General features: G+C 45.6%; 2 protein-coding genes across 6 annotated transcripts in view; one reads left to right on the top strand and one right to left on the bottom strand.

Moving 5' to 3' along the window:
- Positions 1-10: 10 nt before the first annotated feature.
- Positions 11-19,002, bottom strand: LOC132382172 (uncharacterized). 2 transcript variants are annotated; one of them, XM_059952115.1, is made up of 5 exons: positions 16,043-19,002; positions 12,271-12,320; positions 5,191-5,337; positions 4,377-4,420; positions 11-311 (listed from the first exon to the last, which is right to left on the bottom strand). In XM_059952115.1, the coding sequence occupies exons 1-5, from the start codon at positions 16,075-16,077 to the stop codon at positions 195-197; spliced, it is 393 nt and encodes a 130-aa protein (XP_059808098.1). In that variant the 5' UTR covers positions 16,078-19,002; the 3' UTR covers positions 11-194. The 2 variants fall into 2 exon arrangements, with proteins under 2 accessions (XP_059808098.1, XP_059808097.1); XM_059952114.1 differs by having other exon boundaries at positions 11-4,420; positions 16,043-17,547.
- A 188-nt stretch (positions 19,003-19,190) lies between these two features.
- The window catches only part of ccdc187 (coiled-coil domain containing 187), a 62,957-nt gene continuing 55,678 nt past the window's right edge, over positions 19,191-26,469 (top strand). The window contains exons 1-2 of one of the 4 annotated variants that reach the window (XM_059952109.1): positions 19,191-19,295; positions 20,855-20,956. In XM_059952109.1, coding sequence (XP_059808092.1) covers positions 20,908-20,956 — 49 coding nt within the window. In that variant the 5' untranslated portion in view covers positions 19,191-19,295; positions 20,855-20,907. Of the gene's footprint in view, positions 19,513-19,830; positions 20,088-20,854; positions 20,957-26,469 lie in introns of those variants that run through there. The other 3 variants (XM_059952108.1, XM_059952107.1, XM_059952110.1) reach the window with 3 other exon arrangements.

Consider the following 26,469-nt stretch of genomic DNA (forward strand, 5'->3'; position numbering starts at 1 on the left):
GGAGCAGGTCCACAGGTGTAAAATATACAGCTTTTATTGAAGGGAAGATATAACAATCTAAGATGCCTCATTCAACTTTGATAAGTGATGATTTGTTTATTAGACATTGGAATATATTTACATACAGTACTTCCTAATTGTGTTTGAATTGTATTAAAAATAACCAGGAGAAAGGAGTGTTTGGGCGGGCCCGTTCACACGCAGTACTTCCAGAAACAGTCTGAGAAGTTGTTCCTCTTTCTGTTTAGCTTTCTGCTCTGTCCAGGTAGGAGTCGGTCAGTCCCAGCTTCTCCAGATCTTCCATACAGAATCTGCAAAGAACAGAGCCAGGTCAAAACTAATTCAAATGGTCTTTCAAAATGTTAATTTCTCCAGCCTTTGTTACAATATACTTCCAGTCCCCAATTCATAATGTCAAACCCTACCTGCTCCCAACCCCAGCTTGTACACTGATGCATTCAATCTCCTAATGCCGGGCAATGGTACAGATAGTTGAGCTACTGTCTCACAGTGCTGGAGGCCTGGGTTCAGTCCTCGCCTCAGATGCTGCCTGTGTGGACTCTCTACCTGGTTGTGGACATGCTGATTGGTGGACCAATTGGTCAATGTAAATTTCCTCTAGTGGGAGAGTCGGGGGGGAAGTGAAGAGAATGTGGGGAGAATATAAAGTGGGATTAATGTAGAATTAAAGTTGTTCATGGTTGGCGAACCTGTTGGCACACATTCCCAAGATGGCACGTGTTGTCATACAGCATGAGGTGCTGCCCCTCAATTCTTTAAGTCCCACTCTCGGCAGATAATGTAACTCGGTTATTTAGAATAATTCATTTGGCGCAAAAGAGGGAGGAAATGAGTGTGGCAGTTGCTTTAGATGCAGAAAAAGCATTTGATAGATTGGAATGGGATTTTTTATTTAAGGTACTGGAAAAATATGGATTAGGAGTATCTTTTATAAAATGGATTAAAAACTTAAATACTAATCCCAAAGCTAAAGTAGTGACAAATGGTCAAATTTCAACACTATTTCAGTTAACAAGGTCAACTAGGCAAGGTTGTCCATTATCACCTGCTTTATTTGTGTTGCCGATAGAACCATTAGCTGAATTAATTAGAATGGACCCAGATATTAAAGGTTTCAGAGTTAATCAGGAAGAATACAAGATTAACTTATTTGCTGATGATGTTCTGCTTTATTTAACAAACTCATTGCACTCATTGCGTAAATTATCCTATAGATTAGAAGAATATGGGAAAATATCAGGTTATAAAATAAATTGGGATAAAAGTGAAATTTTACCTCATACTAAAGGAGATTATAGTCAATGTTGATTAATAACTCAATTTATATGGCCGGCAAATGGTATAAAATATTTAGGTATAAGAGTTGATAATGATATAAAGAACTTATATAAATTAAATTACTTACCATTATTGAAAAAAATTCAAGAAGATCTTGATAAATGGATGATATTACCAATAACATTAGTAGGTAGAGTAAATACCATAAAAATGAATATATTCCCTAGACTACAATACTTATTTCAATCAATACCAATACAAATACCCCAGAAGTTTTTTCAAGAGTTAAATAAATATGTGAGGAAGTTTCTTTGGAAAGGTAAGATGTCAAGAATATCGTTGGAAAAATTGACATGGAAATTTGATCTAGGAGGGTTACAACTTCCAAATTTTAAGAATTATTATAAAGCAAATCAACTTAGATTTATTGCATCTTTTTTTGAGAAAGATAGAACGGCATGGATTAGAATAGAACTAGATAAAATAGGAGAAAATACACCAGAAGATTTTATATATAAATGGGAATCTAAATGGATACAGGAAAAGAAAGAATCTCCTATATTAAAACATTTGATTGACTTATGGAATAAGATAAATGTTGAGGATGAGACAAAGAGATCTTTATGAGCAAAGAGATCTTTAATTCAAAATAGACTTATTCCTTTTACAATGGATAATCAACTTTTATATAATTGGTTTCAAAAAGGGATTAGATATATAGGAGATTGTTTTGAAGGAGGTATATTAATGTCATTTGATCAATTAAAGAATAAATATAAAGTATCAAACAACACTCTTTTTTGTTACTTCCAATTAAGGGCTTATTTAAGAGAAAAATTAGGTCAAACAATGTTATTGCCGAAACCTAATGAAATAGAAACTTTAATTCAAAAAGGAAAAACTAAGAAATTTATTTCTTGTATGTATAGCTTGATTAAAAAACAGGCAATTAAACAAGGAGTCCATAAGTCAAGACAAAAATGGGAAAGTGACTTGAATATTAAAATTGAAGAAATAAATTGGTCAAGACTATGTCTTGATAGTATGACAAATACAATAAATGTCTGGTTAAGATTAGTGCAATATAATTTTTTACATCAATTATATATTACACCACAAAAAATAAATAAATTAAATCCAAATTTATCCGATCAGTGTTTCTGATGTAACCAAGAAATCGGTACTTTTTTACATTCTACTTGGACTTGTTCTAAAATTCAACCTTATTGGACAAATTTAAGAGTTTTATTGGAACAAATTATTGGAACACAACTTCCACATAATCCAATATTATTTTTATTAGGTAATATTGAAGGGATAAAATCGAAACCCAAATTGAATAAATATCAGAAAGAATTTATAAAAATTGCACTGGCAGTAGCCAAAAAGGTTATTGCAGTTACTTGGAAATCGGATGCATACTTAAGTATAGATCGTTGGAAGAATGAAATTTCCAGCTGTATTTCGCTTGAAAAATTACTTAAGGGACAAATATGAAACATTTTTGAAAATTTGGCGCCCTTATTTACAAAAGACAGGATTAAATATATAGGTGCTCTGAAGATAAAATAATTGGTTAGTTGGGGAAATAAATAAATATATATACTAAAGTTATTACGAACTCCATGGAGCATGTGGGGATCTTCCGATATCCAGGCACTCTTTCTTTCTTTTTCTTTCTATAGGGATGTTAGGGGGAGGGGGGAAGGCTATATTTTTTTTCTATTTTTTTTCTTTCTGTAATTATTTGAAAACTCAATAAAAAAAGTTTTTAAAAAATCCCATCCATAATATAAAGATACACAACTGGCAAATAAAGCAGCAAAATGATTTTATACAATCCAAGAGGAGTGAGATGTTTTCACAGGGAAGTCCATGATTATTGTTACTAATTAATTAATCAATGATGATCTCTACTCAAAACTACCATGGCAGATGAGAAAGTGCTTTAGAAGTTTATTACCAGTTTAGGCACATACTCTCAAAAACACTGGTCGGCATGGGCTCAGTGGGCCGAGAGGCTTGTTTCTATGTTGCATCTATCTATGGCTCTTGATCATTCCTATTCACAATCCCCTGCCCAACTCCTTACTTTTCACCCTGTTTCTACTCAAGTCTCTGCACTGCCAATCTTATTACTGCCTACCTGCTCCCCAACCCAAACCTCAGCTTCAACTCTCTTATCAGAATCTATCTACTCACACCTCAAACCCTAGTCTAATCCCAACCTTATCTGACTCAAGCCCTGCTCCAAACCCAATCCCCCCCCGTCCAGGTGCCCTGATTTAAAAGAAATACATACTTTGATTTTTTTTTCACGTTTCATAACCTCGGGACACTCAGTGAATTCTAGTCACCAATGTAGGAACTGTGGCTCTCACTTTACACAGAGCAACTCCCACAAACTATCTATCAGGTGATGGCGGCCAGATGATCTGTGTTTGTGTGGCGTTGATGGAGGAAGAATGGTGGTTAGAATAAATCACTGCTCTCATTCAAGTGTGCACCCTGGCACCTTTTGCATTTGTCAGCACAGGCAAGCTCTTGGTGAAATGTCTCCCCTGCACTCCAGCACAATGCTGGATCTTTGTGCACAAGTTTCTGGAGTGCTACCTGAAATTAAACCTTTCAAATTCAGATGAAAGAAGGACAACTGACTGAGTAAATTCTGGTCCTTGTGGCCAGTTTTCCTTATAAACTGAAACATTGATTGTTAGCGGGCTAGTTAATGGTGAACACATTCCCCAAAGGTTGGAGAAAGACATTTCCAGGGCAGATACAGGTAAGAAACTAACATCAGTACTGTTGACTAAACATCGGGGTCCAGCAGATGCATTGTGGGACTGAAAATCGGGGAGAAGGTTGGAGACAAGTAAGGGGTGATGGACAGGTAAAGGGTGAGGATGAGGATGGGTGTTGGAAAGGTGAAAATGAGGACAAGTATTGAGCAGGTGAGGGTGAGGACAGGTGGAAAGTGATGAACAGGTGGATGGTAATGGATGTGAGGGATGAGCAATGGCAGGCCTGACAATGAAGTGCTTGGAAGACGGACAAAGGTGTATGCTCTGAACTCTTACCTCTTTCAGGTTTCCGGAGCTGATGTCACTGATGTCTCTCAGACCTGTGGGTAAGGAAGGAACATTTAGTTGAACTCCTGAATCCAAAATATGTAGGAAACTCCGCAGTAGAAGTGCCAATCAGATAATAAACCGAACGGAGAATGCAGGTAACGTGCAAACCCAGATTGTTTGTGTAAAACTTCCCATCCTGAAACTCTGACAAAACTGGCCAACTATTCAGAAATCCTGATGGTTCAACATCTGGTGGTGTTTGCCATGCTCCTGTTCTGTTCTCTGAGAGCCGGGTTCCCACACTCCCATTCCATGAACCAGGGTCCCAGGTTCCATGCTCCCTTTCACTCACCCAGTACTGTGTAACGTTTAAAAACGTGTTGGGATATAAATTGGAATTCCAAAAGTTCAGAAACTCTGCCAGACCAGCTCCACCAACAATCCTACACAGTACATCTCTCTGAATCTCCAGCTCATACTGAATCCAATCCAGTTCAGCTCAATGAGTCACGTCTGCTCATTAAATACACTGCCTTGGTGCTGTCCTGTCCCAGACCAGAGTTCCACAATGCTCTCTGACAGCAGCAGGAGACTTGCTGTCTCCTCCCTGTTGGATTCCAACTGTGGCTTCGCCACATTCCTCACCACCGGTGTTTGGTAGTGAGCTTCATGTTAACATCTTGATCTTGAGATTTACCAAAATATTGATGAGTGAGCACTGGAACTGCACCGTGTATGATCCTTCCTACCCCACTTATGTGAACGGACAGAACATGGAAATGGTGCCCTGCACCCAGAGTGCTGCTCCAGAAGACTTTACCATTCTTGTATTGCTCGGCAGCCTCTAGATCTTTGACGGCATCATACAGGTTGTCCCTAGCAGTCATAGCAGATTTCCATAGAAGGAAGCTGTTGTCCAAGTCTTGCAATTCATTCAGATTTACAGCCTGGTTTTCCTCAGCAGATGCTGTACAAGAAAATAATTCAAATATTAAAACATCAGAGTACGGGAAGAACAAAGGGCATTCGGGCAAATCAATAACCAGGTTCACCTGGAACCCGTATCCGATGTTTCTACATTAGATTCCTATCTATCATCTAAAAACCATTTTCCTCAGTATCCCAGGCAGCACCTGAGGAGGGGAATAAACAGTTGATGTTTCAGGCTGGGACTCTTCATCAGAAGTCCAATAAAGGATCTCGGCCTGAAACATCAACTGTTCATTTCCCTCCATAGATGCTGCCTGACTTGCTGAGTTCCTCCAGCATTTTGTGTGTGTTGCTCAGGGTTTCCAGCATCTGTGGGATCTATTGTGTTTCTGATTCTTCCAAATATCTCATGTTAAGATAATGCTGTTCTGAATAACTTCACTCAGTATTTCTAACACTTCTTAATTCAATATTTGGCTAATTCCAGTTCTAGGCTTTATAAGTTCAACAGCTTTACCTTAAGTATAAAAAACTTACTTTATTTAAAGTATGGTTCCTATTGTCCAAGTAACATCAGTGTCAGTGGACCTGTACCCTAGTGACAAGATGCAACTGTGCCCAAAAAAAGTGCAGAATTGTACCTCATGGAGATTGTGGAACTGTACCCCAGTGAGAGTCAGTGTGTGTTGGACTGTATCCCAGTGAGAGTCAGTGTGTATGGAACTGTATCCCGGTGAGAGTCAGTGTGTGAGAGAGACTGTTTCCAGTGAGAGTCAGTGTGTGTGGAACTGTACCCCAGTGAGAGTCAGTGTGTGTTGGACTGTATCCCAGTGAGAGTCAGTGTGTATGGAACTGTATCCCGGTGAGAGTCAGTGTGTGAGAGAGACTGTTTCCAGTGAGAGTCAGTGTGTGTTGGACTGTATCCCAGTGAGAGTCAGTGTGTGTGAGAGACTGTTTCCAGTGAGAGTCAGTGTGTGTGGAACTGTACCCCAGTGAGAGTCAGTGCGTGTGGAACTGTACCCCGGTGAGAGTCAGTGTGTGTGAGAGACTGTACCCTGGTGAGAGTCAGTGTGTGAGAGAGACTGTACCCCAGTGAGAGTCAGTGTGTGTGAGAGACTGTTTCCGATAAGAGTCAGTGTGTGTGGAACTGTACCCCAGTGAGAGTCAGTGCGTGTGGAACTGTACCCCGGTGAGAGTCAGTGTGTGTGAGAGACTGTACCCTGGTGAGAGTCAGTGTGTGTGGGAGACTGTTTCCGATAAGAGTCAGTGTGTGTGGGAGACTGTTTCCGGTGAGAGTCAGTGCATGTGGAACTGTACCCCGGTGAGAGTCAGTGTGTGTGGGAGACTGTTTCCGGTGAGAGTCAGTGTGTGTGGAACTGTACCCCGTGAGAGTCAGTGTGTGTGGAACTGTACCCCGGTGAGAGTCAGTGTGTGAGAGACTGTACCCCAGTGAGAGTCAGTGTGAGAGAGACTGTACCCTGGTGAGAGTCAATGTGTGAGAGAGACTGTACCCCAGTGAGAGTCAGTGTGTGTGGAACTGTATCCCAGTGAGAGTCAGTGTGTGTGCAACTGTACCCCAGTGAGAGTCAGTGTGTGTGGAACTGTACCCCGGTGAGAGTCAGTGTGTGAGAGACTGTACCCCGGTGAGAGACAGTGTGTGAGAGACTGTACCCCGGTGAGAGACAGTGTGTGAGAGAGACTGTACCCCGGTGAGAGTCAGTGTGTGTGAGAGACTGTACCCCAGTGAGAGTCAGTGTGTGAGAGAGACTGTACCCCGGTGAGAGTCAGTGCGTGTGGAACTGTACCCCAGTGAGAGTCAGTGTGAGAGAGACTGTACCTCAGTGAGAGTCAGTGTGTGAGAGACTGTATCCCAGTGAGAGTCAGTGTGTGTGGAACTGTACCCCAGTGAGAGTCAGTGTGAGAGAGACTGTACCCCAGTGAGAGTCAGTGTGAGAGAGACTGTACCCCGGTGAGAGTCAGTGTGTGTGGAACTGTACCCCAGTGAGAGTCAGTGCGTGTGGAACTGTACCCCGGTGAGAGTCAGTGTGTGAGAGAGACTGTACCCCGGTGAGAGTCAGTGTGTGAGAGACTGTACCCCGGTGAGAGACAGTGAGTGAGAGAGACTGTACTCCGGTGAGAGTCAGTGTGTGTGTGGAACTGTACCCCAGTGAGAGTCAGTGTGTGTGGAATTGTACCCCAGTGAGAGTCAGTGTGTAAGAGAGACTGTACCCCAGTGAGAGTCAATGTGTGAGAGAGACTGTACCCCGGTGAGAGTCAGTGTGTGTGGAACTGTACCCCGGTGAGAGTCAGTGTGTGTGGAACTGTACCCCGGTGAGAGTCAGTGTGTGAGAGAGACTGTACCCCAGTGAGAGTCAGTGTGTGTGGAACTGTACCCCGGTGAGAGTCAGTGTGTGTGGAACTGTACCCCAGTGAGAGTCAGTGTGTGTGGAACTGTACCCCGGTGAGAGTCAGTGTGTGAGAGAGACTGTACCCCGGTGAGAGTCAGTGTGTGAGAGAGACTACCCCAGTGAGAGTCAGTGTGTGTGGAACTGTACCCCAGTGAGAGTCAGTGTGTGAGAGAGACTGTACCCCAGTGAGAGTCAGTGTGTGAGAGAGACTGTACCCCGGTGAGAGACAGTGAGTGAGAGAGACTGTACCCCGGTGAGAGTCAGTGTGTGTGTGGAACTGTACCCCAGTGAGAGTCAGTGTGTGTGGAACTGTACCCCGGTGAGAGTCAGTGTGTGAGAGAGACTGTACCCCAGTGAGAGTCAGTGTGTGTGGAACTGTACCCCGGTGAGAGTCAGTGTGTAAGAGAGATTTTACCCCGGTGAGAGTCAGTGTGTGTGGAACTGTACCCCAGTGAGAGTCAGTGTGTGTGGAACTGTACCCCGGTGAGAGTCAGTGTGTGAGAGAGACTGTACCCCAGTGAGAGTCAATGTGTGAGAGAAATTTTACCCCGGTGAGAGTCAGTGCGTGTGGAACTGTACCCCAGTGAGAGTCAGTGTGTGTGGAACTGTACCCCGGTGAGAGTCAGTGTGTGAGAGAGACTGTACCCCGGTGAGAGTCAGTGTGTGAGAGAGACTACCCCAGTGAGAGTCAGTGTGTGTGGAACTGTACCCCGGTGAGAGTCAGTGTGTGAGAGAGACTGTACCCCAGTGAGAGTCAGTGTGTGTGGAACTGTACCCCAGTGAGAGTCAGTGTGTGAGAGAGACTGTACCCCGGTGAGAGTCAGTGTGTGAGAGAGACTACCCCAGTGAGAGTCAGTGTGTGTGGAACTGTACCCCGGTGAGAGTCAGTGTGTGAGAGAGACTGTACCCCAGTGAGAGTCAGTGTGTAAGAGAGACTGTACCCCAGTGAGAGTCAGTGTGTGTGGAACTGTACCCCAGTGAGAGTCAGTGTGTGTGGAACTGTACCCCGGTGAGAGTCAGTGTGTGAGAGAGACTGTACCCCAGTGAGAGTCAGTGTGTGAGAGAGACTGTACCCCGGTGAGAGTCAGTGAGTGTGGAACTGTACCCCGGTGAGAGTCAGTGTGTGAGAGAGACTGTTTCCAGTGAGAGTCAGTGTGTGTGGAACTGTACCCCAATGAGAGTCAGTGTGTGAGAGAGACTGTTTCCGGTGAGAGTCAGTGTGTGTGGAACTGTACCCCAGTGAGAGTCAGTGTGTGAGAGAGACTGTTTCCAGTGAGAGTCAGTGTGTGAGAGACTGTACCCCAGTGAGAGTCAGTGTGTGTGGGAGACTGTTTCCGGTGAGAGTCAGTGTGTGTGGAACTGTACCCCAGTGAGAGTCAGTGTGTGAGAGAGACTGTTTCCAGTGAGAGTCAGTGTGTGAGAGACTTTACCCCAGTGAGAGTCAGTGTGTGTGGGAGACTGTTTCCGGTGAGAGTCAGTGTGTGTGGAACTGTACCCCGGTGAGAGTCAGTGTGTGTGGAACTGTACCCCGGTGAGAGTCAGTGTGTGAGAGAGACTGTACCCCCGTGAGAGTCAGTGCGTGTGGAACTGTACCCCGGTGAGAGTCAGTGTGTGAGAGAGACTGTTTCCAGTGAGAGTCAGTGTGTGAGAGAGACTGTTTCCAGTGAGAGTCAGTGTGTGTGGAACTGTACCCCAGTGAGAGTCAGTGTGTGTGGAACTGTACCCCGGTGAGAGTCAGTGTGTGAGAGAGACTGTACCCCGGTGAGAGTCAGTGTGTGAGAGAGACTGTACCCCGGTGAGAGTCAGTGTGTGAGAGACTGTATCCCAGTGAGAGTCAGTGTGTGAGAGACTGTACCCCGGTGAGAGTCAGTGTGTGTGTGGAACTGTACCCCGGTGAGAGTCAGTGTGTGTGGAACTGTACCCCGGTGAGAGTCAGTGTGTGAGAGAGACTGTACCCCAGTGAGAGTCAGTGTGTGAGAGAGACTGTTTCAGGTGAGAGTCAGTGTGTGTGGAACTGTACCCTGGTGAGAGTCAGTGTGTGAGAGAGACTGTACCCCAGTGAGAGTCGGTGTGTGAGAGAGACTGTACCCCAGTGAGAGTCAGTGTGTGTGGAACTGTACCCCGGTGAGAGTCAGTGTGTGAGAGAGACTGTACCCCGGTGAGAGTCAAGTGTGTGAGAGACTGTATCCCAGTGAGAGTCAGTGTGTGAGAGACTGTACCCCGGTGAGAGTCAGTGTGTGTGTGGAACTGTACCCCGGTGAGAGTCAGTGTGTGAGAGAGACTGTACCCCAGTGAGAGTCAGTGTGTGAGAGACTGTACCCCGGTGAGAGTCAGTGTGTGTGTAACTGTACCCCGGTGAGAGTCAGTGTGTGTGGAATCAGTGTGTGTGGGAGACTGTTTCCGGTGAGAGTCAGTGTGTGTGGAACTGTACCCCAGTGAGAGTCAGTGTGTGAGAGACTGTACCCCGGTGAGAGTCAGTGTATGTGGAACTTAGTAACTTCGGAACCAATGAACATAATAAGAGTTAGCATCTATGCAACTATATTCAAAGATCCAGTGTCTTTTGCAATAATCACAACTACAACATTTTCCTCTATGAAACATCTCTAACAAAGTAAATTGAATGAAGACATTTTTCAGGATTGTAAGTTTGAAGTATGGTCTTAAATGAGGATCAATAGTCAGAGGTCAGGAGATTAACACAGGGAGTTTCACAGCGTTCCTCCCGGAGTAGACTGAATTGTTTGATCTGGTGGAACGCAGAGACATGGAGGAGTTTCTGAGGGAGACAGTCTGGGCCCATGGAGTATTTAAAAACAGGAATCAGAATTTCAGGGCAGTCTCAGGCTGGTGTCAGTGTGAGGCAGAGGGTGATAAGGGGATGTGTGATTAGGGTTGGATGCAGGTAAAGACATGTCCGCAGAAATTTGGATAATGTCTGGTGAACTGATAGGGAACTTAAAGGTCCGCCAGGAGAGTTTTGGAATAATCATGTGATTAAACTCAGAGAGGAGGTTTCAGGAATGCTTGTTTCATAACTTCTACTGATAAACTGGATACAAAAGGAAAGCAAACAAGTAAAACCAAACTGCTCCCAGCTTTGGTAAGTGAATCAGGGTGAAAATTCCACCGGATAGTAATTGCAGTAACACTAAGAGCTGGGATTCAAAATTACCAGTCAATTCTTTTGGTTAATGTTAAGTAATTGTGATCAGTAGGGAATAAACAGAATGGAAATTAAACTCTAGCAGCTGATCTCTGTACCCAAGCTGGAAACTATGATTCTGGCTCTTTAAAAACTTCTGAATCAGTCCCAAAATCAACTTTGTACAATGGGATCTCGAAACCAAAGATCAGATTCAAAGTTGGAAACACAAGAGATGCTGCAGATGCTGGAAATCTTGAGCAACACATACAAAGAAAGCAAGAATTCTGTAAGTCAGGCAGCATCTCTGGAGGGGAATAAACAGTCGATGTTTATTCCTCTTCACAGATGCTGTCTGGCTTGGTAAATTCCTCTAGCGTTTTGTGTGGGATTCAAAGTCAGAATAGATATTAACTCAATCTTGTTCAGGGACGCCGTCCTACACTAAACCCAAGATTTATTACTAACTCATTTACAGGCATAGGACAATAGCATTTACATAGGTGAACTCGTATCCCAATAATTAATAGAATATAGAACAGTACATCACAGCAAGAACCTTCAACCTACAAAGTTGTGCTGGCCAATATAATCCCACTCCACAATCCACCTAACCCTTCCCTCCTCCACAGCCTATAACTCTCCATTTTCTTTCCATCCATGGACCTATCTAAGAGTCTTTTAAATGTCCCTGTAGTATCAGCCTCTACCACCATCGGTGGGAGTGCGTTCCTAACACCTGTTGCTCACTGTGTAAAAACAACTTGGTAAGTATTACTTAATTATAACTCACAATGACATCGGAGGAAGTTCAGAGGAAGATACCTGTATGTGTTTATTAAGCACCTTTGACCATGACAGGACATGCAAAAGTATGCTACTAAAATATTTCCGTATTGAAATCACAGTTCATGGCAATGTGTTACCAACCAGACAGAATGCTTTAGTGATGTTCGTTGAAGGATGCCTTCAAGCCCCGTAACCTTGTCAATATTGTGGTAGACAGAACTGTTGACAGTGCTTCAATCATGGTCTCACTCTACATTCCGACCGTAATACACAGGAGCTGAATTGGGCCATTCAGCCCATCGAGTGTGCTCTGCTATCCCTAAGCTGCAATCCATGCGTCACTTCTATGCCCATTCTCCTCATCTGTCTACGTCCTTACTTGGACTCCCTGCTTCCTCAACACGGCCTGTCCCTCCACCTAACATCTAAGAGAATTGCAGGCTCATCATCAAGCTGTGAGATGGGGTCTGGTGAGGAGACAGTACATCTATCCATGCCAGACACCCTACAAGGAGGTGCCGTAACCCGATACTTTTACACTGAGTAATGGAGGTGGATAAGTGATGATAGTGACACAGGAAAGGGCTCAGTACAAGGTTTTCCTCGACCCCTTCAACCCAATGCTTACCTGCTCTGTATCTCGAGTCAGCGACGGGTATAGCGAAGAGATAGGATCCGCTAAGAAGCAACACACCAGCCAGGAGTACGAAGGACATGATGAAAAGAGATTGGGAAACAACGTGTTAGGGAGTGAGAACAGAAGTGTGCACCCGGTTCAGAACAAGGACTTTATATACCCTGCTACCCCATCCCTATCAGAAAAAAACAAGCAAGACCTATAAATTATCTCCAGTCATTGGATCCACTCAGCTCTTCATTCTGACTCAGCTCTGAGGATAAAAGATGAGAGCAGATGGGACACAGATTTACTGCCCCTCACTAACAGTCACCATAACAAACACATCTAATTTACCTCTGTCAGACCCCAAATTTAAAGAGCTGTTTATCATTCACAAGGAGAATGACGTAGCTTTATCCAAGAGGGTTTGTCATGGTATTACTGAATGAATTCTTTAAAAAAATCATTGAAAATCTCTTAAAGAGCCTTCTAACTTCCCTTACACTGCACACTCCAATTCAGCTTTTTTCCTATTTAATACTTTGATATCTGCCCCATACCTAAATTCATCTTTATCTTATTAAGATACAGCGCAGAATAGGCCCTTCCAGCCCTTCGAGCCTCTGCACATAGCAACCCCCCGATTTCACCCTCTCCTAATCATGGGACTATTTACAATGACCTACCCCTGGCCAGCAGAGTCACGGCATCAGCTCCGGACTCCGAAGCCAATGGTCCAGCCAGCTTCTTGCAGGACTTCCATCCATGCTGGGTTGAACACTGAGCTAGCAACCTTGCCTAGTGAAAAAACAGAGAAATGCTGAAGAACTGGCAAAGAAGTGCCACAAGGCACGGAGAAGGATAACAATTAACCTACCAACTGGCATGTCTTTGGACTGTGGGATGAATACAGAGCGCCCACACAGTGTCACAGGGAAAAAGTACAAACCTCTTACAGACAGCAGCGGGAATTGAACCAGGCTGCTGGTACTGTAAAGCGTGGTGCGAACCACTATGCTACCGTACCACCCCTTAGTACTGCAGAGTAAATTTCTTAACCTTTCATTTCAGATAATCTAGATTCTTCCTAAGCACAACTCTGTCATTTGCCTCAAATGCTTTCTGCCACTTTCCACATAAAGACCACTTCATTCCAATTCCCTATTAGATGCGAAACAAAGAGAGAAGATGTTGGAGATGTATACAGGAGGGCAGAGGAGCTCTCCGGTGGGAAGAACACTTCCGGCTGGAGGCACGAGAGGCTGCAGACGTTGAAATCGGAAGCAACAAGCACTCTGCTGGAGGAACTCGGTGGGTCAGGCAGCATCCGTTGAGGAAAATGACATAACAGGTGAAGACCCTTCATCTGGACTAGGGGCTTTAGCCCTCCAGGTTTTGCTGCCTATTCATCAGAAGTTTTCCTTATGAACCGTAACAGAAAACAAAGTGAAAGAGGCAAAGAGAAATCGATTTGTAGAGAGCAGACTTACTTCAAGATGGGAATTCCTGGAAGAGAAATACAAGTGGATTTAGCTAAAGGAAACCCAGGTTCCGATGAAAGGTCATTGGCCTGAAGCACATCTACATTTTTCCCCCACATTTCCTGCCTGACCTCTTGGGTATTTCCAACAATTTTTTTCAGATTTCCAACATGTGTAGATTTCCCCCTTCCGGTTACAATTATTGGATTTATGATGTTGTATACTGAGCCCTGTTATCTCCGTTCTTCTCTCCCTCGTCAAACCATGTCGTGGTTTAAGGAACGCTATTGGAACACAGCACATGTGACCACTGGTGCCAGGCAGACAATCTCTGAAGAGTATTGATAATGGCTGGGGTCACCCATCCTGTAAAGACACTGCCCAGAAGAAGGCAGTGGCAAACCACTTCTGTAGAAAAATTTGCACAGCACATACTGATGATGATAATGATTGGAACACATCTCAGCATGCACATTTCAAAGGAATGAACCCCCAGCTTAGTCAATCTTTCCTAACCATTTTAATCTCTCAGTTCTGATAGGAACCTGATAAAACATTTGTCCATCTTCTCTCCATATGGACCCTCTCCATATCCTTGTTGATATATAGAGGACAGAACTGTTGACAGTGCTCCAAGCATGATCTCAGTCTACATTCCAAATAAGATTCACACAGTTTTTCAGCCTTGTAATTTTATTCTCCTTGAAACAAACCTCAATGTATCATTGGTACTTATAATTTGCTTGTTAACTTGTTATAAGCACAAGAGATTCTGCAGGTGTTGGAAATCCAGAACAACACACACCTCCCCTTTCTTGATATCTCTCTCTCCACGTCTGGAGACAAACTGTCAACAGATCTCTTTTGTAAACTTACTGATTCCCACAGTTATCTCAACTATATCTCTTCCCACCCCATCTCCTGTAAAAATACTATTCCCTTTTCTCAGTTTCTTCGTCTCCACCACATCTGTTCCCAGGATGAGTCTTTCCATTCCAGGACATCAGAGATGTCCTCTGTCTTTAAAGAATGAGGATTCCCTCCCTCCACCATTGATGCTGCTCTCAGCCCCATCTCCTCCATTTCCTCTACATCCGTGCTCACACCATCTTAATAATGGGAGTCTCCTTTGTCCTTACCTACCATCCCAACAGGCTCTGCATCAAACACGTCATCCTCTGAAACTTCCAAAGGGACCCTACCAATAAACATATCTTTACCTCCCCCACCACCTCACCTCCGCTTTCCACAGGGATCCCTCCAGCTACGGTTCCTCGGTCCTTTCGTCCCTCTCCACTGATCGCCCTCCAGGCACTTACCCCTGCAAGTGGCCTAACTGCTACACCTGCCCATACAACCCCCACCCCCTCCCACCACCACACTTCCTTCCCCCAGAACCCTGAATGTTGTGCGTGTGTTGCTCCGACTTCCCAGCACCGGCAGGTTTTCTCATCTTGGCAACACACACAAGATGCTGGAGGAACTCAGCAGGTCAGGCAGCAGCTAGTTGGGAAAAAATAGTCAACGTCTTGGGCCATGACCCTTTATAAGAATCCTGCCATATGTTGTGTGTGTGTTACTCTAACTTTCCTTGTTATTTTTAATAGTCGGTGAATCTATACCCACTCTTTCTTTTGACCTTCTCCCCATTTAAACACTGATTTCCTAACAATGCAGATCAGGCAAGAAGCCAAGTACTTCCTGGTCTGTTTGACTCAGCTCCTCAATAAACTATGTTGGCCTCAAAATTCAATCCGGATTATTGCCTATGTGCCAGTACATAGTTTTGTTATATATTACAATCAGAATTGTAATATATCTTCACCTTATTAAATGAAGTTGAAACTAGAGCATAAACAGAATAAATAAGTGGGGCAGCCAAAGGTCAGTAAAGTTTAATTTCTCTGACTTTTACAGCAGGTTGTTTGTATCTACGTCTAAATACCTTTTGCATTTCTCAATAAAATATAAAGTAGATGCATCTAGCTACACCTGCGCCAAAAAACCTTGGCAATATTTCTGCTGTTACAAGGAGTAATAAATGTGTAGCTCTGATGTGAATAAATGGTTTTAGATGTCATGTTCTGCAATAAATATGCAAAATGGGGACTCTAAGTGAAATCAAAGGAAACTGGAGGTAAAAAGTAAAAGGCACACAGTGTGACCTTTGGTTGAGCTTTTAAATCATGGGGCTGACAGCTGGAGTGGATGAATCCGCAGTGGTGAGCCAGAAGGAGTAATGAAACTGACACTTTCTCTATCACAGGTTTTCGTCGCTCCTGTTAAGTACCAAAGGTTACCTTGATTCCTTGCTGTTTCCAGCTTCTGAAGGCATTGGTTTCTGGTGGGAGGCAGTTCCAAAGTCACTTGTAACATCACTCACAATTAGTTCTCCTGGAGTCTTTTGTCCAAGTAGTCTCAAAGCATGGACATCATTAAGAGTGTCTGCCTCTGTGTCTACTTTCCTGGTACAACAGCACAGCTTATTACATCCACATTTCAGAGGCACCTCGGTTGTATTTGGGTTGTTGGTCCAATGAGGTTGAATGAATTGGGTTTTCAGTGCTTACTATTATCCAGTACCCATCCTGGACTATTCTGTGAAGGACACAAAGGTTTATAGTAATGAGAGCCCAGAGGGACCATTTCCCCAAAGGAAGCCGATTATGGAAACAGATTTCTATTTGTCACCTCCTGCCCATGTCTTTGTCAGGTGAATGTCCGTGCTTTGGTCTTCAGTTGTCACTGTGAATCATCCTGGAGGATCACACTGGGAATCCAACATATTCTTGTAGTAGAAGAATCTCAGGGTTGTATTCTGCAAACATACTAATGTACTTTGTATCTTTGATCATTCAAGTTGAGTATGATCTTCTGCTGAGGGATTGGTGGGTCCACCCCTTCATCCTACACTGTGCTTGGACTTCCTGATTATACTGACTGAATGGTGCACTTGTGCAGCCAGAGCAATGCACCGCTGTAAAAAGGGCATCAAATCAGAACAAATAAAACTAACTGCAGGGTAAAGAGTATCACACCATTACAACTGGACAGTCAGCAGTCAGAATGGGTTGTGCCTCAGTGCAACCGGGAAAAACATCAGCACAGAGATCTCAACTATTTGTCATTTGCATGAAGATGGAACTGAGTGCTCTTGATGATGGAGCATGCATAAGCACCTCAATTAATTTCACACACAAAAGTCACGCTGGCGTAAACTGAAACACGTGGAACACAAGGCTGTATCACGCGCTGACTGCTGAAAATGGCAACAGACAGGGCCAAGTAAACCTACAGCCAATGGTCAGCTCAGTGCTCTGTCACATTTCAGTGTGCCCTGGTGAAATACAAATACATGGCGATGAAGAGGAAATCTCTCAAAGGGAGCTGATGCCAAGCCGTGCGCGAAGTTTGTGGTTATGGTTATTGGAAGTTCGTCATCCTGGCATCAGGGCCTTGCTGGAGGACTATATTTTCACAGGAATATATTTGGTCCAACCCTCCTCAGCCACTTCCTTAACACAGTGGCACAGAGGCTTGCGTATCGCCACGTGCAGCGCCAGCATCTGGGGTTTGTCTCCGCTGTCGTCTGTAAGGGGTTTGCACCGTACGTTTTCCCTGTGACTGCATGGGTTTCCTCTGGGTGCTCCGGTTTCCTGCTGCATTCCAAAGACGTATGGATCAGGGTTACTGAGGCGTGGGCATACAACGTGAGTACGGGAAGTGTGGCAGCTCTTATGGGGAGGAGGAGGGGGAAGAGGGAGTATGGGGTTGGGGGAGGGAGGGGTGACGGGGAGGGAGAGCGTGAGGGTTGGGAGGGAGGGGTTGGCTGAGGAGAGGTGGAGGGGAGTGAGGGGGAGGGGAGAAGTGAGAGGGAGAGAGAGGAGGAGGAGGGGAGGGGAGCTGGTAAGAGGGGAGGGGAGTGGGAGGAGGGAGTGGGGAGGGATGGGGAGAGGAGGGGGAGGGGAGGAGGAAGGATGGGGAGGGAAGGAGAAGCAGGAGGGAGGGAATGGGGAGGAGGAGAGGGAGAGGGAGGAGAATTGGAGGGAACTGAGAATTTTTTTTGCATAAAACTCAATCCCTCCACAATAAATATAATCCTGTTAAATCTGCCTGCAACATGCAGGGAACAACCACCGGATGGAGCGATTCATCCCGGTGAACCAGCAATGGCGGCGGGAAGATTCGGTCATCGACAACGTGGGTTCAGGAGTGTGAGGCTCCACAACCGAGGTGGAAATCACCAAAGGCGAGCTCAGTGCCAATTTCCAGTGGTCACGTTTGATGTCTAAGGGTCATGGGTTCCGGAAGAGAGTGTTCAAACTCTGTTCCTGCCCCAAAACATTGGTCTAAACAGGATGTGTAATCTGCCCCTTAAATGAATGGAATGCACTTCTAATCTCCAGCCTTGGCTATTCAGCTGCAGAGGAGGCACCTCACAAACCTTCGCCCATGTTCCAACTCCAGGGAACATCCGAGTACATCCGAGTTTGTTTTTACGCTGAGACCCCTGAACCATTTGCCCTCACTCTGTAGGTTCAGCTCCGGAGTCCAAGGGTTTCCTCTTCCTCTCGAAATGTCCCTAAATTCAAGCTCGTCCAGATTTCCCTGCCTTGGGCCTACCATAACCCATTCGTTGCCATTCTCCGCAATACTACCTCCATTCCTCTTTGACTCAAAATTTAAATGAGCACAAGATACAATCCAGTAGCTGACCGGGCAGGGAAAGGAACCTCATGGTTGTGTCTGGGCTGCTCCGTGGGGATAGACTCGGCAGGCTGGACAGCATCCGTGGAGGGGAAATGGCGCCTTGACGACCAGGTATAGAGAGGTGAGGGGGAAGAGTAGACCAGGCGAGGTGGGGATAGTGACTGACTGGCAGGCGATAGGGGGCTGCGGGTTGCTGACGCCCCTCTTCGCGCCTTGTGGCGCATCCGGCGGTAACCTTGCCGTTTCTTTAGCATTTTTGTCTATTTTTTTTTGTTAACGAGGCCGAGTTACCAGCTCGACGCACCGTTGACCACTCTAGTCCGGATGCCACAACGCCACCGGCGGGAGTGCAGGTGATGGAATCTATTTTATCTCCATCACCATCGAGTTTTTCAGCTCTCCTGCGGTTTTCCCGTTTACCCATCCACTCCAACGCGTGTCTGAGTCTCTCCTAATTAAAGCGCCCCCTCTGACCTTTAATGTCAGCTGAAAACCCCCTTCAGTGTTCTGCTTGGTTTGGTAGCAATCGTGGGGAGTGGGGAGGGGGGAGAAGGAGCGGTGTCTTCTTTACTGGCAGCGGCGGGCCGGCGGGCGGGCCTCTTGTCTTCAGCCGCCGCCGGCCCGGCCTGGCCTGGCCTGGCCTGGCCGCAAGTTAGCCGGAACAGATGTGTGACAGGATTTTGACTGTGGTTTGGCGGCAGCTGCCCTCCGTAGTCCCAAAGACAACAGCTGTCGGAATCAGAGGTGGAGCATGAGGAGAGAAAGTGGCAGAGCGAGGATAAAGGGACCGGGAGAGGGAGATAAAGAGAGAGAGAGAGAAGGATATGGAGGCGAAGGGACAGGGTAACGTGATGAATTAAAGGTAGAAAGGGGAGGAGAAGGGTAGTTTTGTGTGTGAGAGAGAGAGAGCGTAGGGAGCTAGCGGTATAAAGCTGGGCGTCTACACTCCCCTCCGGTGCAGTGAGTGGGGAGCGGGCCGACTTTAGCAGCTCCGCAAGTTTTGTCCCAAACTGTTGCAGCCTTTTTGCCGACGGAGACGGCGGACAGTGAGGAGAGGCTGGTAAATGAACTGTCTGAACTCCGGCGGGTGAGGGTGGGGTGTTCTCGGTTGCTGATCAGAATTAGACCCCACCCTGCTGTCCCCCGCTCTCCGGGGACCGGTGGTTTCTGACGGGCGGGGATGGGAGGGCTGAATTGTTGGGTGAATTTGCGGGGGGACTTTGTTTAGGTGTGAGTTTGGATTTTTTTATAGGGGAAATGCAGATGTACTTTCTGTGTTCTGGAGGCGGTAGTGATAAGTGTACTACCACCCCCTCCCCTCCCCTCCCCTCATCCCTCCGGAAGGTCGTGTGCAGAGGGAGCTCCGAGTCCCAGACGACACCGGTCTGAAGTCGAAGCCTTCGTTCAGTGACCGGGAGTAAAGCTCCACCCAACGCCAGCCCGCAGCCGTGCGAGGCGGCGGCTCCCCGGCGACTTCAGAATCAGATTTAATCTCACTGCAGTATTGTCGTGAAGTTTGTCGCTGTCCTCAAGGGACGGCCAATAAAGTCCGCTCCATACCGCCATACCCTACCCCACCGAGAATTACTGGGACGGAGTTCCTTTTGTGTCCGTTTGGGTTGCAGGTTGCCACAGGTGCTGGAAATGTTTAGCTGGCCGAGTGTCGTCTGTGTTTGTGTGGGGGGGGGGGGTGCAGAGCTGTTGCCTTACTAGATAAAGGGGGTAGGGTGACGAAAGGGAAACAAGCGATGGGTTAAAAAGAATGGAAGATAGACACTTGGAATGAGGTAAATAAATTTAAGTGTGAAATGAGGAAAAGAGGATTTTACTGGAATCCTTGCAAATGGTGGCCATGTGAATAAAAATTGCTGCGGTGGCTGTCACCGGATCACTGGAGACAGTACCATGCCAGATGCTCACACTGAGGTTCCTGACCATCCTCATCCTCTGGGCCACTGGCAGGTTTCGGACACCCACCTTACCTCCCTGCCTCTGCCGGTGTGCTTCCCCGGAATGCGCCTCCACAAGGACAGATGGCTCTCTATTTGCCGCCCCATAGGCCCAGTTCTCCTCCTGTGCCTAGAGGCTGTTGGACCTGGAGACTAAAGCTCCTGCACTTTGCTGTTGCTGTGTTGAAATGGAGGCTTGTGCTACCTTCTCCAGTACAGACCCTTTTTGCCACTCCTGTGGGTGTGATTGCTCTTTCCATTCTTCCACCATCCATAAAGTTGCAATAGGATGCAATTTGCCTCAGCCCACCCTCCTGGGGTGTTGCCTGGCCTCTGCTTCTCCGCTTAATCTCGACTCATGTGCCTTTGAAACCTTGGAATTTTAAGTTCCACCGGTAGACTAGGAGTCCTATAAGTTTCCACCCATAAAATATTTTTGTTCTTGTTTTCTAGATGTTTGATTGTTTGGATGTTCCTACCCGATCCTGTTGAATCCCAAGACCACAATGAGTGAAATCGTAATAGATAAATCCAATTTACCTCGGGTGCGAGAAGGTGAGCAAGAGATTTCAAAAAATTATTTTTTTAGAGATACAGTCTGGCATAGCCCGCCAGGAACCCACCGATTTAAATCTAGCCTAATCAAGAAACTATTTATTAAACCTTCTAAGTGGTACGTCTTTGGACTGTGAGAGGAAACCGGAGCACCCGGAGGAGACCCATGTGGTCACGGGGAGAATCCTTACAGAACTCCAGTGTCCTGAGCTGTGTTAGTGTCACTGTGATTGTTAAGCTGCTGCGGTGCCCTGGCACCCAGTGCAGGATGGGGGTGGGAGTGAAGCTTTTCTGTTTTCAAGTTTGCGTGTCTGTGTATGTGTATTTATTTATAATGCACGTTAATCTTCCACTCATTTTGCAAGGACCTTTCGTGCAATAAAACATTCCAAGTGCATTAGTCGCCCAAAGATAATAAATCATCCAACGATTTATACGGAGTCAAAGCAAGGTGTTGTGTACTGGTGATGAAAAGTTTGGTCAGATGTGAATTAAGTCTTAGTTTGAAGAAAAAGAATTTAAGAGCTTAGTATCGGAAAAGTATTGAGATAAGTACTCGGGAGGGAAGGACTGAGGACTTGCATTGTGAAATGGCTGGACAATCACTGAGCTTTTCGGGATCAGTTAATGTAAGTAACATACTGCAACAACAAAATACTGGAAATCATTTTTTCCCTCTGAAGTAAATTGAGTGCAACTTTACTGACGTAATGGCTCATGATCTCACAAAAGGATAGAGGGATGACTGTTGTGAATAATATTGGATGTAGGATTGGGTTTGGCATTATAGACGCAAGAGGTACTGCAGATGCTGGAAATCGAGAGTAGTACACACAGTGTGCTGGAAGAACTTAGCATAGATGCTGCCTGACCTGCTGGGCACCTCCAGCACATTGTGTGGATTTGGTATCAGCTGTTGTTCTGGCATGTATTCAGTCAAGGAAAGCAGAAAATAGATGTACATCAATTGAGAAACATTGACAGACCAGCCTAGGGGGAACTTTATTCTGTACCTAACCCATTGTGTCCTTTACTGCTTGACAGGACATTGATGGAATTTAAAGGTATTGTGATGCTTCTGCCCATAGAGTATTTGATGGGATTGTAAAGACTGTAAGACATTGTCATTCTAGATTTATGGAAAACTGTACACAATGCAGATTGAAAACCATTTCAGACCGTAAGACATACAAGCAGAGTTAGGCCACTCAGCCAATCGAATCTGCTCCACCATTCAATCGTGGCTGATTTATTATCCCTCTCACCTACCCTCCTGCTGTCCTCCTGTAACTTTTGATAACTAATCATGAGCCTATCAACCTCCACTTTAAATACGCGCATTGACTTGGCTTCCTCAGCCACCTATGGCAGTAAATTCCACAGATTTACCACCCTCTGGCTAAAGAAATAACAGTTTATCTGTGTTCCTAAACTGTGCTCTCTGGTTCTAGACTCACCCACAGATTTGCTTTATTCTGTTTCTAACCTTTCAGTTTTTGTTTTTTTTTCTGTTCCTGGACCTGTGCTCCCCCTGCTCTGGCACCATTTATTGTAATAATGCGGAGAGAACTTCACTCTCTTTCTAAACTCTGCCTTTCGTTGCCTTGATATTTGATGGGTCAGTGTGAAAGATCCCCCCTCGAGTTCAGACTAATGAAACAACCACCTAGGTTCAGAGCAGCTGCCCTGTTGATTCTGGATGTTTCATTCCTGACTGCTGAGGAGAAAGCTGGTTGGCAGGGCCAGTAAAATATTACACTTATTTGTTTTAAGTTGGAGTGCAGTGTCCAGAATAAACAGGTTGTGAGTTTTCTGCAATGCCACCCTTGTGTGTCCTGTTTACAGAACAGGAGCTGTTTAGTTCATGGCAGGGAGCAGATGTGAACATTAGTAAACTGTTGGCAAATGGCAGGAGTTTCATCCAGTAACGTTTAACAACCCACAGTCTTTATTTCCAGTCTTTGGAGTGAGTGGAACATTCCTGAAATCTTTTCAGTAATGTTACGGGGGTGTGGTGGGGGTCTTCTGACAGCATTTGTGAACATCCTTCAGCTTGGCTGTTTCTGAATCAGGAGGGCGGCCGTTCTTAGCTCAGCCCTAGTGGCGATGAGGGAAAGGGATTTCTGATCCTCTCTTACAGTGTCCCCAGTCACCCTCCCCCTTTCCTGTACCTAATGGATCACTCGAGGAAGATGTTGGGAAATGCTCCTTCACACACAGGCTTGTGAAACTCTGGAGCTTGGAGGAAAGTGTCAAAGATGGTGTTATCAGCCTCGATTAACAAAAGTGTATCAAAGGTTCTTGAACTCCAGCTGGTTGACTGGTCTTGGGTATGTTATCCAACCAAGTAACAGGGCCTCCTTGGAGAGCCTTTCCACCTATTCTAGGTTTCGTTCTGTGAGGAAAGAATGTTTGATGTGGTTTAGATTTTTGCGCTTCCGAAGAGATTACTTGGCCCAATGTGCCTCAGCTAATGCCAATCTTCGCTCCTGTCTCCTCATTCTGTGCCAATCCCCATCCGCCCCTCTCGCTGTGTTGGCTCCAGGAGACATTTATTTTGTCAATTCATCCTGTTACAATTTGGAATTTCTCACAAAAAGCTGACCAACCGGGAGTGTTGACCGGCAGCTGGGATGGTGCCTTTCCATCTCCTTTGACCAGGGGAGCCAATGTATGTTGTGAACGCCTCTTCTGTACGGTGGTCGTTGGGCGCTGAACGGAATGAAAGCCTGGCAGGATTAACGCAGTCCTGGATAGGGGTGGACACAGCACCAAACCATTCACTGCAACGTCAGCAATCCCAGTGCGAAGCTGAGGTTCTGCTGCTGTGTGGCTAAGTGCCAAACTTGTCAGTGAACCACTGTGAGCCCAGGTTTCACTCGGATGCAGCAAGTTGTTTCTATCCAAATAAAAACTGGATTGCAAACTGTTGCCCGTAAACTTGACCACGATGCTGCCAGGTTGTCGAGGTTAACTGGGTTACCATCGTACTCTACTGGGCAGGATTGTTGTTGGTTCTCATCTATGTGACTCCTGCACTACTGAGATCTTCGTAGTGACCGCTGACCAAACCGGTGAGGTGACTGATCCTTACGAGCTTCCCTAGCACGATTAAGATTAGTTTCATTCGTCACATGTTCCATTTACGTCAGCGACCAACTTGGTCTACATATGAAGGCAGCGAGCGACCCAGCCCCAGTGTAGCACACTCACAAGTTGATAACCCAAACAGTTTTGGAATGAAGGACGAAAGCAGGGCATCCACTGGAAACCTACACGGTCACAGGGAGAATGTAAAAGAAAATCCTCACGTACAGTGGCAGGAATTGAACCCCGATGTTCCAGTCGCTTAGCCGACAGTGTAGTGGCATCCATGCCAGACTTTGAGGCGAGTGGTCCTGGGTTCAAATTTGGCCAGCTCCTCACACGCCTTCCATCCGTGCTGGATTGAGTGTCGAGCTAGCAATTCGGCCTCGTTTTTTTAAAAAAAAAACACAGACAAAAATGTTAAGGAAACAGCAAGGTCGCCACCTGATGCGCCACAGGCATGGAAAGGAAAAACAAACACTGCCGATCGCTGGCACTGTTAAGCATGGTACTGAGCACTACGTTACCGTACCACCCACTACGTACGTTCTGCTCGCTCTGTTTGAACATGACCTTTAGTTGAGGACTGGCTAGTGGATAGTAAGGAGTTGGCAGAGCGTTTGTGTCTGACCTATTGGGGAAACTATTTAGTTTAACCTGCTGTATGGTTTCTCACTCCCCCACCCCTTTCTCTCACCTCCCACTACACCCTTCAGAGGCCCGTGGGATTATTCTGTGCGAGTTCCTAAATTAGAATAGAAATTCTCATGAATTTCTTTTCATGGTGAGCGTTTGACACGTCCTCATAGATGGTAGCAGAAGTCTGGAAGCTGAAATATATGTACTTACGAAATGATTTTCCATGAGGATTTCACGCGAGTTTCTGTTTTGCTGAAGTGTTTCCAAGCTGGGTTTTGAACAGAATTCTCTTTTTGTTGATGTTAAGATCTTTGTAGTGTCTTGAGTTCCAGCACTCCCTCAACAAGCCCCTCTGTTTGTACCTCTGTCCCCGACCCCATCTGTGAGGCATTAACATGTGAATGAGCTGTTGCACTCTCCCTGACTTTTAAGGGATCTGTTCCCAGAGCATCCCCTTCAAAGGGTGAGAGGGTTGGGGCCCTGTCTGTCTGTTACTCCCTTGATGGAACAGACCATAGAAAGTCTCATTTTCATTTTGTTTTAAATTGAGTTGGCATGTTTTAAGTCTTGAGCAATAATAAAAAGAAGTCTTTGACTTCATAAGTCTAGTGGAAAATTGTGGGATATTTTTACATTATCGCTGTATCCCACACACACGTACGTGCATGTTTGTGTGTGTGTATTTTCTATGCTTGCTGGAGTGAGGGGCTTTATACTGAGGTGGATGCTTCTGATCTCAGACCAATTGTTTCATCTACAAAGATTTGTAGATCAAGTTAAAGAAAACCTCATGGGCTATCCAGGCTGTGAACTCCATCATCAGCCTTGGAAAAAGACTGTACGACGTGGCATTTCTCAGCACTGTCAAACATCCTCCTATGGTCTCTGAGTCAGATTGCCGACTCAGGGACACTTTTGTTCCAGACTTTCATCCATCGTCAATGGTAGGATGCATAGAAGCAGGAGTGTTCCCAACCACAAACGTTTGATGCCCAATCACCCAAGGACATATTGAGACAGGTGACTCGAAGGCTTAATTAGTGAGAAGGCTTTATTGAGCACCTTTAAAGAGAGATGGGATAAAAGGTTCAGCAAGTGATTTCCAGAGGTTGTGATGGAAGTGGAGGCATGTGGAATTCTTAAAAGTTGGGGATGATCATAACTAAGGGCAGCACGTGGTGTAGACATGGCACCTTCATGGTTAGCGTCATGCTTCTCTGCACCAGCGATCCGGGTTCAATTCCTGCTGCTGTCCGTAAGGAGTTCGTAAGTTCTCCCCACAGCCGTGTGCTTTCCTCCCACATTCCAAAGACACTTGGGGTTAGTAAGTTGTGGGCATGCCTTGTTGGTACCAGAAGCATGGAGGTGCTAAAGGACTACTTCCAGCACATCCTCAGACTGCTGGCTGTCGACGCAAGAAACACGTTTCGCTCTGCAACTTAAATTCAACATCTGACAACAGACTTTCACTCAAAGTCTGCATTGACCTGGAGTTTCTGTCCCATGGGGTGACTCTGGCTTCCAGTAGCTCAGATTAGAATTTAATCAATTTGGAATTCTGAATACAAATTTGTTATTCAAAGGGAGGTACTTTTTCCTGTTTCATAAATACTTTAAGTCTGTACTTTGTGTTCTCTAGAATAAATAACGTTTCATATATTTTCAGAATTAATTTCACTGTGAAGACGAGTAATGATCCTTAATCATATCTGCAATTTAATGTTGATTTTCAGGGTCAAAGCTAACAAACTCCCTTTTGTGTGCTGTCTCTTCCTCTGAGGTGACAC

This window comes from Hypanus sabinus, chromosome 27 (genome assembly GCF_030144855.1).
Source record: "Hypanus sabinus isolate sHypSab1 chromosome 27, sHypSab1.hap1, whole genome shotgun sequence".
Lineage (NCBI taxonomy): Eukaryota > Metazoa > Chordata > Chondrichthyes > Myliobatiformes > Dasyatidae > Hypanus > Hypanus sabinus.

Bases quoted from the DNA above. Each gene is read 5' to 3' on its own strand.
- LOC132382172 (XM_059952114.1), bottom strand. From the start codon at position 16,077: ATGCCTTCAGAAGCTGGAAACAGCAAGGAATCAAG. The intron at 12,321-16,042 runs GTAACCTTTGGT...GTTGCTTCTTAG, and splicing joins GGAAACAGCAAGGAATCAAG to CGGATCCTATCTCTTCGCTA. The intron at 5,338-12,270 runs GTAAGCATTGGG...TTTCTTGTACAG, and splicing joins TGACTCGAGATACAGAGCAG to CATCTGCTGAGGAAAACCAG.